Below are 19,728 nucleotides of genomic sequence, written 5' to 3' on the forward strand. Positions count from 1 at the left end.
CACATTATACCTGCATCCGTAGTACGTATTCGGGCTTCATAGATCCCATCTAATACGATTAGTAAAAAAAAAAATTAAAGTGTTTTGTCAAGACTCAAGAGCAAATTTTTCAACTTGAAAAATTAATTTGTTAAGAAAATGTAGATATTTTTATTGAAAGATTTTTTTAGAAAAATCTAAAACTTCATATGTTTGTTTTGTACTCATAAAAATCTCCTTTTTTGGAAAATAAAAATAAAAGATAATTATAATAACTTTTCATTTTTGATTATATCTAACACTCCTAATAAAAACAAGCAGTAGAAAAAAAAAAAAAAAAAAAAAAAAAAAAAACAAGCGACCAAACCAGTGTATCCAGAACCCCAACCATAACCTCGTACACACAGCAATCTGATTCTGAAGGATGAGTTTAATGAATCCAAAAACGGACAAGTTTGTGAAAAGATTAACCATTGTTGCAACTATTACCGCTTCCTATTTTCTCTTAACCGCTGATTATGGCCCCAAACCCAATGCTCTTGACCCTGTAAGTCTCTCTCTTTCTTCTCTTCATGAATGTTCGGGTTATGTTCTTGTTCACTCAACATATATTATTGCTTTATTTCATTCTATTTCCAAATTTTGATTAAGGCCAATTCCAACATATGCATTTAGCTGAGGATATTCATATTACCCCCTTCAAAAATATTCACAGGATCATGTTTTGTTTAGTATTATTCATCATGTTTTTATTAAGTTGTTCAGATAGAATGAAAACTAGGGACTTAATTTCATTTTTCTTGTTTACAAAGAAGATTTGTTGGTAGATATGATTTTTAACCAAACATTTGCCCGCACCTGCCACCCGTTTATGTGTGTTTCCTCTTAGCTTAGTCGAATCTCTAGCAAGTCGGGTTAAGTTGTCCAGCCCGTGCATTATGTTGTTGTTTCTTACTAGAAGTTGCATTGTGAAATGAGAATGTTGTGTAGGACTTGGTCCATAAGCACATTAACTATGTTTTAACTCTTAAAAGAAATTGAAAGCTTTTGGAAAAAAAAGACCTGATGGCATGCTATGTAAAGTATGGAAATTGTGTTTGATGAAATGGATAGCAGCTAAAGGCATTAAGTGCAATATCTATGTCGTGTATCATAGAGGTGACAATGGTCAGATAAAAATTTCCTTAACCATAGCTATGTTTTTAGAATTAATTGTATTCTCTATTTGTTTTATTTTATATCATTTGCTCACGAGGGTTTCACTGATTCTATTTTTTCGTAAATTGTGATACGACTCCATTTCCATTAGTTTGTCTTCTGTAAAGATCTAGAAAAATGGACCATAGTAGGCTTATTGGTCAAGCATAAGATACATATGGCCAGTTAGGTTGAATTATAATCTGAGGCATTGCAAATGTTGAAGAATATGTATCCTTTACGATTAGAAAAGTTCTAAAACCTCTTTCTTAGTAATATTCACAATGCTAATTTACTCAAACGGGCCATCTAAAGTTACATTGAATGAACTACTTAGAATTCAGGCTAGACCTAACTCAACCCCAAAATTTAGCTTAATGGCTTAGGATTTTCCTAACCTTGTAAGGACTACTCTGGTCATAATGTATCCCTAGTTGATGCTGGATCTTAACAAACACATCCCTTCATGCCTTAAACATTTGGAACATGGACAACAGCAGGTGGCCCAATAACATATTTAGGATAGGCTCACTCAACAAATTGGGTTAAGTCTAACTCAACAACAACCAAACCTTTTCCCACTAAGTGAGGTCAGCGGGTTAGGTCTAACTCAATCCCCAAAAACTAGTTTAAGAGGTGAAGACTATCAAATTTCTATGATGGTATAAGAACCTATGACTGATATTTTATTGGACTATCCGCTCTTGTCCACACTCCAGATGTCAGATCTTAAACATGATGTGGTGTGTTTAGATCCCACGACAACTAAAGATATTGACAAAGGAGTCCCTGTAAAGTTTGAGTAATCCTCACCCCTTGAGTTAACTTTTGGAATTGAATTAAGTCTAACCCGAATACTAAGATACTCTAGGATAAGAAACTACAATCTGAAGTGAATACAAATATATTTTCATATCATCTAACGGAAACCTGTGGGAATTGTTTTTTCTTAGATCTGATGTCCTAATTTCTTATTGGCAGATTAAAAAGCAGCTACTTTCCGCACAAAGCACTGTGAAAGAATTTTTTTTGGGTTCAAAATCAGAATCTGAAGAAAAGCATATAGGGAAATCGGACAGCAACAAGGATCATCCATAAATTCATTGTCATCTTGTACAGGAATATTATTATTTTTGAGTCAAGGTTTTCTTTTAGCCATGTGAACTTGTGAGTCTCTGTTCTAATGTAGTGGTTCAATAGACTAGAGGCAGACAATAATATCATTACCATGTTTTAGGATGCATCCCTCTTACCCTAATATCCCCTTTTCTCTTAAATTATGTATTTGGCTATTATGCATCTGTGGTGTTTCCCTTTCCTTGTATATGTACTATTAATTGACAAGGTATTTTGCACATCAAATAAGGTCATCCATCACCCATATCCAAGCTTTTAAAAGTTGTGTTAATAATATGTATTTGTTTTTACCTAATGGAACTGCCGAATGTATATGCAAATTGTGAGTGAAGCATACAACTGTAGCATAGGTCACGTGTGTTAATATCGAACTATTTGTCATTAAAAATGCCAAACGATCATTCCATTCCATAGTCACTACCTAGTATGGTATACTGTAACTTTCAGTGGGAATATATCGATAACCTGTATACGTAAAGAGCAAGTCTGAATGTTTTATGATATAACAGAGACATAAATCGAAGGCAGGTTAATAAATATTATTGTAGCAGAGAATGAAAACCACAAAACAAATTGACATTCACACAAAATTTCTCTTGGACAATTGATGTGGAACTGTGAAGAGCTACATAATTTGAACTTTCAAATATGAAATCTATGAGACAAAGAAGAGATAAGGCATGACAGGTTCTGCACAAGTTTTATCTCTTTTTTCATCCACTCTATATGATTGATATGAATGAATCAAAGAAAAATGGTAACTTCATTATTTTGTATGAAAGAAAAAGGGTGACCTGAAACTGTTTCAGCCAAGAGAAAATAGTAGAATTTCAAATTGAAATGAAACAAATATATAGAAGAGACAAACTATGGTGGTTATTTGAATGAGAGTCAAGTAATTAGAGATGATCAAATATAGCTAAAATTTGAACTGAATAAAAATATGAACTACATATAGATTCATAAAATAAAAAGCAAACTCAATCATTTTGTCTAACCACCATTGATAAAACTACTTGCATATTCTTCCAGAACACCATAATAAATAGAGTAAAAGCAGAACAAAGTACCAACATCCATATCCTAAAAGTTCATGTTTCATATGGTCTTGTTTGTCAACTGTGACCAGACAAACCTTGCCATCTTTAATTAGTTCTACTAAGTTGAAAAGATTAGGGTGGTTCAAAAGACAAAAAGCTAAAAACTCTGCGAGAAATTCCTTGTTCTGTTGAAATCCATTTCTGTCAAGTGGCTTCACGGTAACAACCTGCGTCTGCGTTGCCAGCAATGTAACACAACACTTAGTTAGGGTGTTACTCACAATCTTAATGAATAGGCTTTTTCTTTAACATGTATTAAAAAGAGAATTTGGTTGAAGTAATACTTGACTTGTGCTTTTACTCCTTCCTTTTAGGATTAAAAATTTGATATAAATCAAAGAAAAGCATTAAAATGTAACAATTTATATATTTTTTTCAATTTTCTATAAACAACGAAAATGAAAAAATTTGATATGATAATTATTAGACACAAATAGCTTGTTACAGAGAAAATCGGCATTGCCAACAATAACTTAACACTTTTTGAGCTGGATACACTAGGTTCTAATGTCACAGATTTAACAGTAATAGATAAAATAACTTTCAATGCCACCATTAATAGATTTTACTATAACAAATGAAAGTGGTGATGTTTTAGATTTCCCAACTGGAAATGGAACAATACAGTTCAGATTTCAGCACATGCTTTGAATTTCAAATTACTTTCAATGCCATTAATATAGTTTCATGTTGGAGTAATGAAGTAAAAGCAGAACAAAGTACCAACATTAATATGATATAATAAATAACATAGTAAAAGGGTATAAGAAGTAAGAAATAAGTAAGATATGTAAACAATTGGTAAGGTTTTTGTTTTATGAGCCAATAATATTTTCAACTGAGGGCCTAACCTTTTCGTCTTCAGTTTTGTATGCACTATTTCGAGTTGGTTGATTCTTTGTTCAAGTTCTGCTATGCTTTCTTCAGATAAAAAGCTATACCTTTCAGTTGGAGTCTCAGCTTGGCAGATATCGTCATTTGACAGCCTTGCTTCCATGCTCTCATCTCCATCTTTAGACTGAACATGGTTACCATCCTCAGCAACAGATAACAAAGGAGAAGGACCATCAACAGCCATATTTTTCTCAGCATTCAAACCATCTTCAACAGAATTATCAGAGCCGGTAACAATATCAACAGAGTTTTTCTCAGAATTCAAGCCATCTTCAACATCACCATCAACAATATCATCTCCCTTAGCTTTTGAACTATAGTCACAAGGCTTTCCAAAAGTAACAAGTTTAGGATGAAGAAACTCAAGTGGAATCTCAGCATGAGCTGTACATGTTGATGAACCTGCACTTCTCTTCCACCATGTTGCATAACGTGTGGTAACACCGGCATCAAAATAAGGGTCTGCAGTAAACCTGCATCAGATAAGGGTCTGCAGTAAACACCGGCATCAATATCATCTAGATGGAATGAATAAACTTGCATCAGATAAGGGTCTGCAGTAATTTTTCCAAGCAATGGTTTCATTCTCATTGAATCTAGGCACACAAGCTGGAACATCTTGATCCATTCTCTACTGAGTTGCAAATTTTTGAACCTCTCCCAAAGCCAAACTTTAACCAAGTAAATGGGTGATTGTACATTAACCTCCACCTTCAATGGAAATTTAGCACCTTCTGTTGTAGTTTTTGTCAATCCAACAATTGTCTCCTTAAACAAACGCAAATCCTTATATAAGCAAGCCAGAACCGACGGTGCTAAAGCAATAGGTTTTCCTCTAGCAAGATGAACAGCAATAGGAAACAAAGAACTTTTGATCAACAAGCTTTTATGAGGAAAAACAAAAATGGAAAGCCATGCAGAAATGAATGCTTCATGTTCAATTTTACTAGCTTTACTCATGAAAAATTCCATCCATAGTGAAGCTCTAGGTGCACGTGTTTTTGTCTTGTAAAGTTCATTTCTTGCAGAGATCAATTTGTTTTCCACCTTTGTCATTTCTTCACCTTGAATGGATGTGAAAACAGGATCACCAAAAAGAGAGAAACCCCCAAAACCATAACATCCTCCAGAATGATCGTCGCCTCACCGAAGGGAAGCATGAAACTTTCCCTCACCTCCATCATGGTGTTATCTTCTTCTTCCATTAATGGTTGTTGATGAGTATTCATGAAAAAGCCTCAATCTTTAATGGTTGAAATTTGAAAGATGAAGAAAGTTAACAAATATAGTTGTAAAAGAATTGGTTTTTCTTTCCAAAAATGGTTGCTGAATATGGTACTGTTGTGATCCTCAGAAGAGCAGTTAACGTTGGACCAAACTTCACACAAAAAACACACTAATGTGTTTGTTGAAAACCCCAAATTATCCTCACTCACCAAAATACTAGTTTTTGTCCTTGTAAGTCAATAAGGTCCCACCAAAAACTAATGGATATTTTTATTTTATTTTTGAAAAATGACAAAAGAAAGGGAAGAAAAGAAAGAAAAAAAAACCTAAAACCAAGGTTCAATCAAGCCTCAACACCAACTTTAACTCCTATGAGGAGCAAATTCTAAAACAAACTTATATTTAGGTATAAAATTATTTTCTGAACTTTATATTTACAAAGAGAGATGGTGTATGTTAAATTAAATATAATAATAAATAGACAAAATAGATATCTAGAAATCCTAACTCAACTGGCAAAAATGCTGAAATTGTTAGGCCGGATGCTATGACCGGAGTTCGAACTCCGGTACCTCCACTTGTGTGTTTGAGTTTATAATAACTTTGTCATTTCATCTATCTACCAAAAAAAAAAATTGACAAAATAGATGATGGGTTGGGATCTAAGAAATGGCAACTCTTCCTTGACATTCCAACACAAAAAATACATCCACGCTTCACATTTTTTAACCTTTCATAAACTAAAAACAAAAATTTAATAAAATTTTGATTCATGCTCAATCAATCAAATAAAATCATAGAGCTAAAATAAACATCCTAGCCGACCCAACAAAAAAGGGGAGGGGGTGTTGCCAACAACATTCATTCAATCATTGTTTCTTTAAAAAGTCTTCAAAAATAAAAAGAACATGCAATTTCTTTGAGGTGAATCTATTAGATGAAATTTATGTTTCTTAGGGTAATTATCATCATGCAAGACACAATCAGCAACAAGTATTTGTCTCTGTACAAAGTCTTCACTTTTGTTTCGAAGTCGCGTTCCACTTCGACTCGAGTGTTGTGCTTTCTTTAAGTGCTGCTTGTGCTTCATTCTCCATACCAAGTGTTGCAAGTGCAACAGATTGAAGATATGATGCAATGTGCCATATTGGTGAAATAACTTGCGCTTGCATTGCGTCATTTAGCCCTTCGTTAGCCATGTCGCTTATGAGATAACACAAACTGCGTCGTGCATAGACTGTTGGAGAAACCATTGTTCCAGCATCGATGAACTGCGTATAAACACAATCAAATCTCATTAACTAAATTACTATGATTAGAAACTAAGTCTAAGAAAAATAGGATGGATCCATAAGATACCAAAATGATTATGTGTAAATAATCTCTACCAACTACCTGATTAATTTGGTTTTAAAAAAATATTGACTAGAGGTCTAATTGTGATATGCGTAAGCCAATTAAGATTAATCCAACTTATCTGCGTAAGAACTCTACCTGTGTGTAGCACTCGATTGCTTCTCTAAACTCTTTCTGTCGGAAAGCAGCATCCCCCTTTTTCTTGCAATTTAATATGTCCTGCATTTGATCAGTCCACATATGGAATGATAACTGCAATATCAGAAAAGAGAATACATAAGTTACAATCTTTTCAAAACAAATTTGAAAGTTTTATGTAGAAATTCATTAAAATAAGATTTAGATATAGAACCTCATTTGTAACTCCTTCATCATCTTTGTAACCAATACTATCCAGAACTTCACGTATAGCAGTCAAGTCCTTTCTTGAACATGCTTCACCAAGTGGAGATAATGATGCAAAACTGGTGCTATGGGGTATACCCATCAATACATGTGAAGGAACCTAAGAATAAATGAGTATCAATACATTTTGTTACAACAAAGATAATCATGTGTGCACTTCCAAGTTTGATTAACTACAATATGCTGTCATCATGTACGTAATGCATGTGAGTGCAAGGAAAAAAAATGTGAATATAGGAAAGAGCCGTGTTATTTTGACACAATGGAATAACAATTTAGACAGTTAATGCAGTTCAAATGCATGGTCAATTGATGATTAATGAGAATAACAAGCTTCACAACTCATTAATCACCGACTAAACACAACTAACCACCATTTTGAATGTCATTAACAACAACTTTCTGTATATTTGATCATAGTATATATATTTGAACGTAATTTGGATAGTTAATGGATATAATGTATATTTGAATACCTTAAATTGTGGTATATGGCATTCAAAAATTGTGGTTAACTATGTTCAGTGGATGGTGAATGTGTTGTGACTTGCGACACTGACACCCCACTGAATATATTCAACTGCATTTGAATTGCGTTAACCATGCAAATTGTTATCAAAATTTACAATCAAATTTGTGTCGAAATATCATTTCGATATCGGAATTATGCAAATAAACCTAATAAAAGATATGAATCCCATTCTACCCCTGCCTTAACTCTACAAAAGAATCTAAGCAGCAAGTATTTCAAACAGGATATTTTAACCTAACTACGTAATTATAATGAACCAACCTCGGTTTCTTTCTGAAGAGGAGCCAAAGCAGCAACCAATGATTTAGGATTAGGCCTTTCTCTAGGTTCATACTGTAAACACCGAGATGCCAAGCGTACCAGCTCAGTTCCATCATTGTCAGAAAATTGTCCTTCCAAACAAGAATCTGTCAACATCTGCAGATTTCTGTCCCGGATCAAATCGAGGGCCTGCATCAAGTTCTCTAATAATTAGATATGCAAAAGTTTATAGCTTACCAAAAACTTAAAATATTACAGATATTCAAGTTCATATATAATATAAAATATCACTTTTAAGTGTTAACTTTGGTCCCTGCAAGAATGACTTACATGACTCGGGGGGATATGCTTTCCACTGAGAAGGTCAAGTAAAAGAGTGCCAAAGCTATATATTACACTTTCTGGTGTTACTCTCCCTACATAAAATGGAAGATATACAAGAAATTATGTGTTGCTCAAATCTTACAAAATATGAATGAACATATAAATAGCAATACAAATCAACTAAATCAGCATTTTAGTCCTTGAAATTGTAAGGGTCGGTCAATTTAGTCCCTCAAATTTACAAAATGGTAATTCATTCCCTTAAATTGAATGTCGGCCAATTTAGTCCTTTTTCCAAGTTTAGCACCACAATTTTAAAGGTTTTATGCTTATCTTGATGCAACCAGAGATTATTCCATCAATATGTAGGTCTTTCATTGATTTTGATGGATGTTAACTAAAGAAACATTTTTTATTGAGGGACTAAATTTGCTATTTCGTAAATTTGAGGGACTAAATTGCCCAACCATTACATTTCCGAGGATCGGAAAATATGATTTACTAAATACAACTTCAATAGAATATTAAAAATTACAAAACTAACAATAGCCATTATATATGGCAATAACATACCAGTTCTGAGATATTCTGGAGGGGTAAATGCCAAATTTGTGCTATAACTTTTCCCATCCCTGCTATTTTTCATAAGTCCAAAAGTAGAAAGCCTAGGATTACCATCCTGCAAAAATTCTAACACGTTTTATATCATTCTAATTACTTAGATGAATGCAAAGGTAGGCACAAAAACTCACCTCATCAAAGAGGACTCTATATGCATTGAGATCGTGATATAGAGCACGCCCTTTGCCTGTGCAGTACTCTAGAGCTTGTGCAAGATGCAGAACAACCCTTAGTCGCATAGCCCATTTCATAGGTTGTGATTCCCCTGATTTAGAGACATGAGTACATGAACACATTACTTCACACCAAATAAACTCAAGGGTCTGGTTGAGGTTTTATAAAGCATCACTTTAATAACATAATCATTATGACAATATATTGTAGAAAACATGACACTGGAAGAGACAAAGCGCAACATCGTGAATCAAGAATAAAGGGTTGGTAATTTGACATGTTCAGTTGTTTGTAATTTGACATGTTAAATTTTGGCAATTTGACGCTTAAAAAAATGTTTTTTAAAAGCAATATTGAAACAAGGTTTGCTCGACCAAATCTTCTAAATCAAATGTCCTCGAAGATCTAAAGTGAACATATAATAAGGCTAAAATCTGATACATTTAATCAGTTTGTTCCTCTTAGAGAGAGAAGAATACTTGCACACTAGTTAAAACTTAGGAGTATATAATTGTTTTATAAAATCGATTTCGACAAATCAACTGGAAATTTTGGAACTATCGCATAAAAATTAGTTATGTGGTAAAGTGACTGTAGTTGAATAGTTTAGAATGGCCGACTCACATTACACAACGGGGATGTAGAAATATATAGACAGACAATCTCTCAAAATAAGGACGAATAAGAAACTGTATCAGCGATAATTAATAGAGACTAATCCTAATTATGACTATAATCAACAATTGTAATTTGCTGTCATAGCACACGTTCTGATGTCATTTGAGAAATGAAAGGGGCACTTACAATGGAAAAGGTGCTTTGCAAGTGTTTCATTTGGCATATATTCTGCCACAAGCAACCTCTCATCTCCTTCACAACAACAACCAAGCAAGTTTGCTAATCTTTGGTTACGAAGCTGGCCAACTGCTTTTGCTTCCTCCTGCAGTTGTGAAACGTTTGGTTTGATCAATTGAAAGTGAAAAGAAAGAGGGAAAGGAATGTGTCTAGCAAATCTGGATGCACCGTTAGCTTCATAGCAATAATGAAACTTAAACATTTAGATACAACAATGTAGAGCAATAGATACACTTGCATGTTCCATACATATGCAAATTGACCAAGACAACATGAGAAGAATCTACATGCTAGCCAAGAGTTATTTGAGAAATTGACTGCTGCACAAAAGGAACTCAGACCTGTTTTGATTGGCTTATCAGAGCTTATCTGCTGGCATAACCACTTGTGAGACTGTTTAAGAGAGCTTATGGAAACAGCTTATGACATGTACATAAGTTGTTTTCAGCTTATTTTCAAAATCTCTCCATGATAGCTTATGAAAACAGCTTATATGGTCTACATGTACTCAATTTGTCTTTATTTTATCTTTTGTTATAAAAATAGACTATGCATCAGCACTTATACGATAATAAACACTTAATTAAGTTGTTTATCCAAATAGAACCTTAGAGAAAACATTATTAAGTTAGAATGTCCCTATCACAGATGGTCCACTGTCACACATCTACAATTTTAACATTATTATTATTACCATATATTTGAATGCATTACAAAGAATAACAATAACATCGGTTTTCACAATGCATGGTCATTGACAAAAGAATTTAACCTAAGAGTGTGGTTGAATAAATCATGGTGGAAGAAGGGAACATTTACCAAAAACTGCCGAGTATCAGGCCAAGCATTTCTATTAAACCGTTTAACAGCAATTCTCATTTGATTTTCCAGCTTCCCTTTATAAACAACATTTGGAGCCTTCTCTCCATGCTCAGATACAATATTCTCAACAGCAAAACCAGATGTTGCATTCTTAAGTTGCTCGAGTGTAAACTCACGGAACATAGGCCAGTTACTAACCTCACTTCTATCATCATTTTCTGGAAGAAAAAAAAATTAAAATAAACAGATATCAGAAAATTCCATATCAAATACCAACAAATTCACCAAAATATGATATGAGTCTACCTACCAGCATCTGGAGTTTCAAGAACCGACGCCTTAACTTGCGAATTCACACAACATGGAACGAGTCTCGAACACTGAATCCCCATTTCGATTTACTAAAATCACACTTGAAAGTAACGAAAAACCTCTTCCACTTTCAATGATGTGCCTTGATCAATCTTATGAACTGACAAATGATACTTTCATGCCTGGTATCATTAAAATGTTTGAGTCAAAACTACAAGTTTAATCACTTCAAAAGCTGTCTAAGTGAAGCTGTAAAAGGGTAAGCTAACATAAATAATTTTGATCTTAATCCAAACCACAGAATCTAAAACCACAGAACCTAGTACAAGAAAAAAAGTAGCTTAAAAAACACAGAATCTAAAACTACTTTTTTAGTTGATCTCATGTTCTCACAACCAAAACTAATGACAGCAACAACCCTTATTTAGATGCTATTAGTACTTATGAGTTATGACAACCTAACTTCTAGCATCTTAGCATTTAAAGCAAAACAACATTAAACTTAAAGATGTACTAACATCAATTCCTCCAAATATTTATTGAAAGTGTAAAACATCATAAACACACACATACCAAGATTTATACCTTCATATATATATATATCATATCCTACCTACTATCATCTTAGCACTATCACCTATCTTTTTTTTCATCAAATTTTTCTTTTTTCAAATTTCAAAGTCAACTTATTTAGTTCAAAGAAATGCAACTCAACTTAACACAACTCAAAAGTCTTAATTTTTCATTGTTTTTTCAAATTGACTAGAATGTTGAGTAAAGTAACAACCTTTTCAACAACCTCAAAAAGCTACTTCACCTTTAAACTTCTTCCAATGACAAAGGAAAAAGTGGAACAATCTGAACCTGAAAAATATAAAAAAAAATATGTCTTTTTTTTTCTTGATAAAATCAATAGCTTTTACAAGATCCACATTTTGAACAGCATTTACAAAGATTTTTGTAAAGTTAGAATCTTTTGAAGAATTGAAGCAAAACCCAGAAAGAGTTTGAGCTAAGAAGATGAATTGAGAGAGAGAGAAAGTGAAGATCTGTGTGAGAAGAAGAAGAATGTGAAAAGGGTGATGAATGATAGAGCATGTGTTTGGTTTTTCTAACATTTTCATTTTTTGGCTTTTTTTGTTTTTTTTTTTAATTATTAAAAAAAGGAAAATAAAATGAATTATTACCGACATGTCATGAGTGCATGTTATGAGTATGTAGATTCAAAGATCTGTCTGTAATCAAATTGTTGTTTTAATTTTTTTTTTTATTAATGATTTGTTGGCACAACACATTTTCTCGCCGGATATTTTAAAAAAAATAGTTTTGAGATATCAGATATCTGAATTTTGGATTTTCTCTTTTAAAATTTCATAAGTTATCTTAAGATGGAGGTTGAAATCCGACTATTGAGATAGATTTTATTTGGACTACGAGTAGCTATATCATCCGCGGCCGATCTTATAGAGGAGGAAGTTGTATAGAGATTTTACCTGATTCAAAGAATTAGGTGATACAGTTACATGCGGAGGATGTCTGGTTTACATAAAAAAAAAAATCATAAGATATCTAACTAATTGTAATAGAGATGATGGAAAATTATATTTTTAGGATTTGGCTTGTCTTTTTTTTATTATTAAGTAGGATTTTGCTTGTCTAAATCTAAAGAAAGTAACATAGTTATTAAAGTAAGTAAATCAATACTTTTTTTGACAAAAAGTAAGAAAATCAATACTTGATATTTTAACTATTATGATTTGTACTGTAAAAAGAAAATATATTATGATTTATTATGGACTTATGGATATGGGTCCATTTAATATCAAAATTGATTTATTTGTAAATAGTTGGTATTACTCCTTATACTTTTTATGTGAATTGATCACTTTATTGTGACCAACTCAAAGGTGAAGCAATCCAAATTATATTTCTAAACCTCAAAATTTTGGGGAATTTTTTTTGGAAAGGGTGATAATTGGTAGAAATTGAGAGGGTGATAAATGAAGAGGATCTTAACCCGTTCAAAATTCGGTTAAAAGATATATAAAGTACGGTTAAATCAACCATTATTCAAATTCAATTTTTTTCTTGAACAATTTATCTTTACTATAATTCATAATTATAATCAAGAGTAATCTTATTGAATAAGTGTGACTTTTCAATCAAGATTTTTAATTGTCAAATCAGAAAAGCAAAAAAGAACTTTGCATAACAATACAAAGTTTTAACTTTATTTGGTTAGGTCTTTTACAACAATTTTATTGTATGTTTGGTGTAACAAAAATTATTTTTAAAAGAATTGATATAAAGGGATTTACATATGAAAATCAATTTTATAATCAAAATCTACAAATTTTAGCTTCAAGTATAATCAATTATGTAAGTAAAATCAATTCTACTTAAAAGCAATCAAATACATCGGAGTTAGTTGTGCACTTTAGAAAATAGCTCTTGAATTATTGTATAGTAAATGCATGCTTAGACTCAACGTTTACCAGATATGAAACTAATTCTAGAAATACATAAGTGATTTTGATATGCTTTTAATATAAATTAGGTATTTATTGTGTACAATGCAAACACTAATTCTTTCAACTGATACCTAGATTTGAATCCAATACATTTGCTTAAACCTAAATATTCGAGTGGGGTTTTTTAAAAAAAGTGTTTTTCGGTGGTTTATTTCTTGAATAGGATCAATTTGCTTTAGTGTTAATTTAAATTAAAAGTTAGATTTTTTTAATTTCTGTCTCTTGAATTGAATTTTGATTTTGGTATATTAGTGTTCAAGTCGCTTATATATATATATATGAATGTATCCAAATATGAAGATTTTAACATTTTTTTTCTAAAAAAATTAAATTCATTTATAATTAATATTGGCTATTGCTAGTGCATGTTTCAATGCACTTCTTTTTTTTAAGGAAGTTTCAATTCACTTTTTGTAGACACGAAAAACAATTTTAGTATATTTGATTTTTTCAAATGCAAATGTTATTTATTATTATTTGGTCAATTATGAGGGAGTTAACATGACAGTTTATCTTATCATCTTTTTAAAAAAATGACATTTTTTTTTTGAGGAAAAGAAAATGACATCTTGGCACTTCAACCCTTATTTTCCCCCCACGTATAATTGTTTTTATCTTCTTTTTTGGTACAATAACTGTATTTATCTTTATATAGAATAAAAACAAAATTTAACATAAAGATGAAATTTAAATATATTGTCTCCAAACATTTTTAACTTCAAGCTCATTGTACAACTCACAATTGTGTAAAAAAAAAATTGATCAACTCACATTTTACATAAATTTATCAAAAAGTTATGTTACATTAAATTCATTTTTATAATAATTAATTAATTATACATTCAGCTCATTTATTGTTCTCTTATTTTACATGCCTAATAAAAAATTAATTCATCATTTTGTGGAGGCATTATCCTTTTAGCTCAACTCACCATTGGTGAAGACTGAAATTCTAATTTTATTATATCTGATTTGTGGAGGGGCAATATGAAAATGTTTTTATTCAATTTTGTATTTTAACTCTCTACTTCTCGGTTTTCTTTTTCCGAAAGAATTTATTTTTCGGTTTTGGTTGTTTAAACTTCAGTTAAAATATATATAAAGTTTGGTCAAATCAATCATTATTTAAATTCAATTTTTTTTTAACAATTTATCTTTACTATAACTCGTAATTATAGTCGAGAGTAATCTTATTGAATAAGTGTGACTTTTCAATCGAGAGTAATTTTAATTGTCAAATCAGAAAAGCAAAAAAGAACTTTGTATAACAATACAAAGTCTTAACTTTATTTGGGTAGGTCTTTTACAACAACTTTATTGTATGTTGAGTAATGTCGCAACACTTTCTTTTCAACACTCTTTCATACACTCACCTCATTATTGGCTTAAATCAAGGTGGGTCTCACACATTGAAAATTGGTTTCACTTAAAATAGTGGGACATACACTAGTTTCGGCTATTAAGAGAGTGAGTGTTAAAGAGAGTGTTCAAAAGAGAGTGTTCCTAACATTACTCATTGTATGTTTGGTGTGACAAAAAATATTCTTAAAAAAATTGATATAAAGGGATTTGTGTGTAAAAATCAATTCTATATTCAAAATCTACAAATTTTTGCTTTAAGTAAAATCAATTCTAAAAGTAAAAACAATTCTACTTGAAATCAATCACGTCACAGATTGTTTTACACTTCAAAAAACAGATCTTGAATTATTGTATAGTAAATACATGCTTAGACTCAACATTTACGAGATATGAAACTAATTCTAAAAATACATAATTGATTTTGATATGTTTTAGTATAAATTAGGTATTCATTGTGTACAATTACAAACACTAATTCTTCGAACTCATGCCTAGATTTGAATCCAATATGTTTGCTTAAACTTAAACATTTGACCGGGGCTTTTAGAAAAAAAGTGTTTTCAGTGGTTTATATATTTCTCGAATAGGATCAATTTGTTTTAATCTTAATTTAAATTAAAAAAAAGTGTTTTGATTTAACATGAAGATTGAATTTAAATGTATTGTCTCCAATCATTTTTTAACCTCAAATTCATCGTACAACTCGCAATTGTGTAAAAAAATTAATCAACTCACATTTTATATAAATTTATCAAAAAATTATGTTACATTAAATTCATTTTTATGATAATACATTCAACTCATTTATTGTTCTCTTATTTTACATGTCTAATAAAAATTTAATTCATCATTTTGTGGAGGGACTATCCTTTTAGCTCAACTCACCATTGGTGAAGATTGAAGTTCTAAATTTATACTATCTGATTTCTTTTATAAATATATTATTATTATTATTATTATTTTTATAATAACACATGAAGATATAACAGTACAAAAAAAATATGAAATTGACACATTGAAAACGAAAAATATATAAAATCAACAATAATATAATATTCACCGCCAATTGTTTTGGAAGTTTCATATTGAACTTACCTGGGGCCAGACTTTATCAAAGGTGGAGAACAACACTCAGACCAGTGTTTCACATAGCAACCAACTAATGAAGATATCATTTATAACGCAGTTTTTTTTTTTTGTTACAATGCAAAATGAAAAGAAAAGAAAGGAAAAGAAGAAAGGAAGAAAAAAAAAACAACACAAAAAGTTTAGGGTCAGATAACATTGTTTATTGAATGTAAATAAGATCAACAAAACTCCTTAATAAAATTAATTTTAAAGTTTAGAGTGTGTTTTGGATGGAGGATTTAGGAGAGGAAGGGAGGGAGGGTTTACTTTTCATTCTTAAATTAAGGATACTATGAAATGTTTTTTAAAAAGTTAACATATTAACATGATAAACGATCATATAATACTTTAATCACACTTAATTTATTTTAGAAAAACATGTTATATAATTTGTAATTTAAAAATGAAAAGTAAACCCTCCCCTCCCTTCTCATCCTAAACCCTGAATCCAAACACATATAGGACTATGTTAACTCTAGTGTCTCCTAGATAATGGTTAAGGAAAACAAAAAAGAATTGTATTAAAAATAATACTTTTTACACTTTTATGAGTTTGACTACACAAATTCCAAAAATATTTTACTATAATAATCTCTTTAACTAGTTAGTCTTCTTAACCAGTGTCCGAGAGACACTAGTCAGCATTTCCCTAAAGTTTATTCCAGTTAACTTGTCTTGATAATTTAATATTTTGTTATGCGAAACAACATTCAATTTTCTCTCAATCTAGCATTGAAGCCGAGTACTATGGTATTGTTAACGTAGTTTTTTAATCAATGAATATATGATTTAGTGTGTAGTTTATCGAATGTAAATTAGATCAAGAGAACTCCATCTTAATAAGTGTTGGGTAATCAAGTGTGAGTCATTATGTCCCACGTCGACTAAGAATGAAAGAAAGTTGGATATATAAGAGAGGAGACACATATGTCTAATGCTTTAAGATTTTGGGTAAGAGTCTGATGTCTCTCTCGAATCCTAAACATTTAGCTCGATGACGTTCCCAGATCTCCCCAACAATAAGTTTACTTTTAAAGTTTATTAGAGTTATCTTGTTTGGATAATTTAATCTCTTGGGCTGTCAAACAACAACCAACATTATCTTAATCTAATATCGAAGCCAAACACCGTGGTGTCACTAATGTAGTTTTCGAGTCTTGTTGACTTCAAAACTTAATTTTGAAGCTTTTTCATTTTTAGTTTTACCCTTTGTTCAAGTTGACTTAGAAAATAATAAAACGTAACTATTTTTTTACCATATACATTGAGATTTGTAGCTTATCTTTAACTTAGTATAATTTGATAATAAATGTATCTTTCCACATAATGATGCTTATAAAATATTTTTTTGTAATCATTTTTATTTGTAGTTGTCATGCTTTAGGGAAAACACAAAATGATTGTGCATTTAGCAATTCCAACAGAGTTTCTCATGCTCCATTAACTAATTCTAGTGGTGGACTCTGTTATGAATTAATTCTAGTCTTATTTTGTTATTATTTACGGATGTCACTTGTCATACTTTTCATGTACAAGGATATAAACCGCATTTGTGACAAATTTTTACGATATATACATAAACATAGTACTCCCCTATAACTTAATTCTTTTTGTTGTTCCTATTAATTTGCTGATTTTTGCTAGTTAAGCATTTTTTTTGTTACACCCCTATAACAATAATTAAATTACATCATTCTCACATTTATTTTTAAAACCAATTATATATCTTTTTATAAGAAGCCAAAAGAAATATATTAATTAAAAGGCTAAAACCACTCAAGCACAAGGTGTGCCTGAAATAAAAATCAACAAAATCGAAAAATATAAACAAAAAAGATAGAATAAGGAACCACAAGAACAACATCAAGGTGGGGAATAACCACCAAAAACAAAGGGTTACACCATCAAGAACTAAAGTAAAAAAGGAAAGTAGGTCTTTGCGCCTTCAACCACCACCAAGAATGCAGCTTAATCCTATCAATCAAATGCTCAAGAGACAAATTCTTGTTAGAAAAAATCTGTTAATTTCGCTCCTTTCAAATGACCTAAATACAAACCAACCAAACCACTTGCAAACAATGATGAATATCCATTCGAAAGAAATTATGTCCACCAAGTTGCATAGCATGCGTGCATGTATCAATTGGTATAACAAGAAATCCTCGAACTATTCAACAATGAAGACCAAATGCATCTAAAAAATGGACAATAAAAAAAAGATGATTAATAATTTCTTCCTTCCCGAAGCCCCTACGACACAAAAAAGAACCAGTATGAAGAAATCCACGTGCAGACCAAATTGTCCTTAGTCACAATCCTCTTATTCAAAACTCTCCATGCAAAAAGTGGGACTTTAAGCGGCACTGCTTTGTTACAAATGAGCTCCGTAAAAGGCACACTGCCCTTTTGCACTTCTTGAGACAAAATACGATAAACTTCTTTAATTGAGTATCCTTATTCAGGATCGTGTTTCCATGTCCTATTATCAGATACATTATCCACCAAAGAACAATACATAATAATCTGATCCTCCTCCCAAACAAAAAGCCTTCACCTTGACCCCCCGACCATGAACGGATTTGGGATGAAATTATCAATGTGGCTAATTATTTTAGCGAAATTAATTACACTAAAAATAAAAAATTGTTCATATTTTAGTGGAATTTAACATTTTTTAATTGTACAACTTAAATAACATTATAAAAAGATAAAAATATTTTAAATAAATGGGCAATTCGAAATAAAAAATCTCACCCAAAAATTGTATCCCTTTATATGTATTTATTGATTATGTACGAGTAATTTACAAACTTTTAATATATGATAATGTTGCAACCAATAAAACATATCAAACACGGTAGTCTAGTGGTTGATGAGTTATTATTGAAGTTTATGCCGTGTCAATTCCGTCATGTTCATTTTTACATTTATGTTATATTAATTAATTCTTTTAAAAAAATGACAAAAACAATAGTCCTAACTTGAACCCAAGACTATGAGTTAGGAAAACATGCACTTGACCACTAGACCAATACGTCATATATAATTATGTTTCCATATTAAACATATATGATATAAAATTTGAGATTGAATATAAAAAAAAAAAAAAAAAAAAAAAATTAGCTGGGCTGGCAGCCTTGAAGGGATCCGTTCTTGGGACTTAACCCTCCATCCTAACATCCTCATCTCCGCCACTGAAATATTGCAATCAACATGAATATCTAAAAAACACCTAAATCCATCAAGTATCAACAAAAGTCCCCCTTCTGCTCAGGGATCTTTCCAAAAAGAAGTATCTTCTTTATTTCAAACACGTTTCAATAAATCTTCCTTAAACCACCTCCTCACACTCTCCTCTACTCCCTCCTTAACCCGACATAAATCCTACCATAAAACAGGCTCATAATTACCACCTCCTATAAACATTGACCCCCGTATGACCCATATTCAGCGGTCAACACTTCGAATCACAACCCACCCTAATCAACATGTAACCTCCAACACCATTTTC

General features: G+C 31.4%; 3 protein-coding genes across 4 annotated transcripts; 1 reads left to right on the plus strand and 2 right to left on the minus strand.

Moving 5' to 3' along the window:
* Positions 1–303: 303 nt before the first annotated feature.
* Positions 304–2,608, plus strand: LOC25500890 (uncharacterized). The gene is made up of 2 exons (XM_013589390.3): positions 304–526; positions 2,158–2,608. The coding sequence occupies exons 1-2, from the start codon at positions 404–406 to the stop codon at positions 2,272–2,274; spliced, it is 240 nt and encodes a 79-aa protein (XP_013444844.1). The 5' UTR covers positions 304–403; the 3' UTR covers positions 2,275–2,608.
* A 614-nt stretch (positions 2,609–3,222) lies between these two features.
* Positions 3,223–5,449, minus strand: LOC112417492 (uncharacterized). The gene is made up of 2 exons (XM_024773404.2): positions 4,265–5,449; positions 3,223–3,586 (listed from the first exon to the last, which is right to left on the minus strand). The coding sequence occupies exon 1, from the start codon at positions 5,361–5,363 to the stop codon at positions 4,569–4,571; it is 795 nt and encodes a 264-aa protein (XP_024629172.2). The 5' UTR covers positions 5,364–5,449; the 3' UTR covers positions 3,223–3,586; positions 4,265–4,568.
* An 826-nt stretch (positions 5,450–6,275) lies between these two features.
* On the minus strand, positions 6,276–12,290 carry LOC25500891 (serine/threonine-protein kinase BSK3). Of its 2 annotated transcripts, none has more exons than XM_013589391.3 (11): positions 12,014–12,290; positions 11,195–11,378; positions 10,882–11,102; positions 10,012–10,147; positions 9,165–9,298; positions 8,986–9,091; positions 8,419–8,504; positions 8,089–8,277; positions 7,243–7,395; positions 7,029–7,142; positions 6,276–6,805 (listed from the first exon to the last, which is right to left on the minus strand). In XM_013589391.3, exons 2-11 carry the CDS (start codon positions 11,274–11,276, stop codon positions 6,551–6,553), a joined length of 1,476 nt encoding a protein of 491 aa, XP_013444845.1. In that variant the 5' UTR covers positions 11,277–11,378; positions 12,014–12,290; the 3' UTR covers positions 6,276–6,550. The 2 variants fall into 2 exon arrangements, with proteins under 2 accessions (XP_013444845.1, XP_024629171.1); XM_024773403.2 differs by having other exon boundaries at positions 11,984–12,290.
* Between the last annotated feature and the right edge of the window lie 7,438 nt (positions 12,291–19,728).

The sequence above is a fragment of the Medicago truncatula genome, chromosome 8 (assembly GCF_003473485.1).
Source record: "Medicago truncatula cultivar Jemalong A17 chromosome 8, MtrunA17r5.0-ANR, whole genome shotgun sequence".
NCBI lineage: Eukaryota > Viridiplantae > Streptophyta > Magnoliopsida > Fabales > Fabaceae > Medicago > Medicago truncatula.

Excerpts from the sequence above, each read along its gene's own strand:
- LOC25500890 (XM_013589390.3), top strand. The coding sequence starts at position 404 with ATGAGTTTAATGAATCCAAAAACGGACAAGTTTGTGAAAAGATTAACC. Across the intron at positions 527-2,157 it reads AACCCAATGCTCTTGACCCT|ATTAAAAAGCAGCTACTTTC; the intron begins GTAAGTCTCTCT and ends TCTTATTGGCAG.
- LOC112417492 (XM_024773404.2), bottom strand. The coding sequence starts at position 5,363 with ATGACAAAGGTGGAAAACAAATTGATCTCTGCAAGAAATGAACTTTAC.
- LOC25500891 (XM_013589391.3), bottom strand. The coding sequence starts at position 11,276 with ATGGGGATTCAGTGTTCGAGACTCGTTCCATGTTGTGTGAATTCGCAA. Across the intron at positions 9,092-9,164 it reads ATAGAGTCCTCTTTGATGAG|GATGGTAATCCTAGGCTTTC; the intron begins GTGAGTTTTTGT and ends GAATTTTTGCAG. Across the intron at positions 7,143-7,242 it reads ATGAAGGAGTTACAAATGAG|TTATCATTCCATATGTGGAC; the intron begins GTTCTATATCTA and ends CTGATATTGCAG.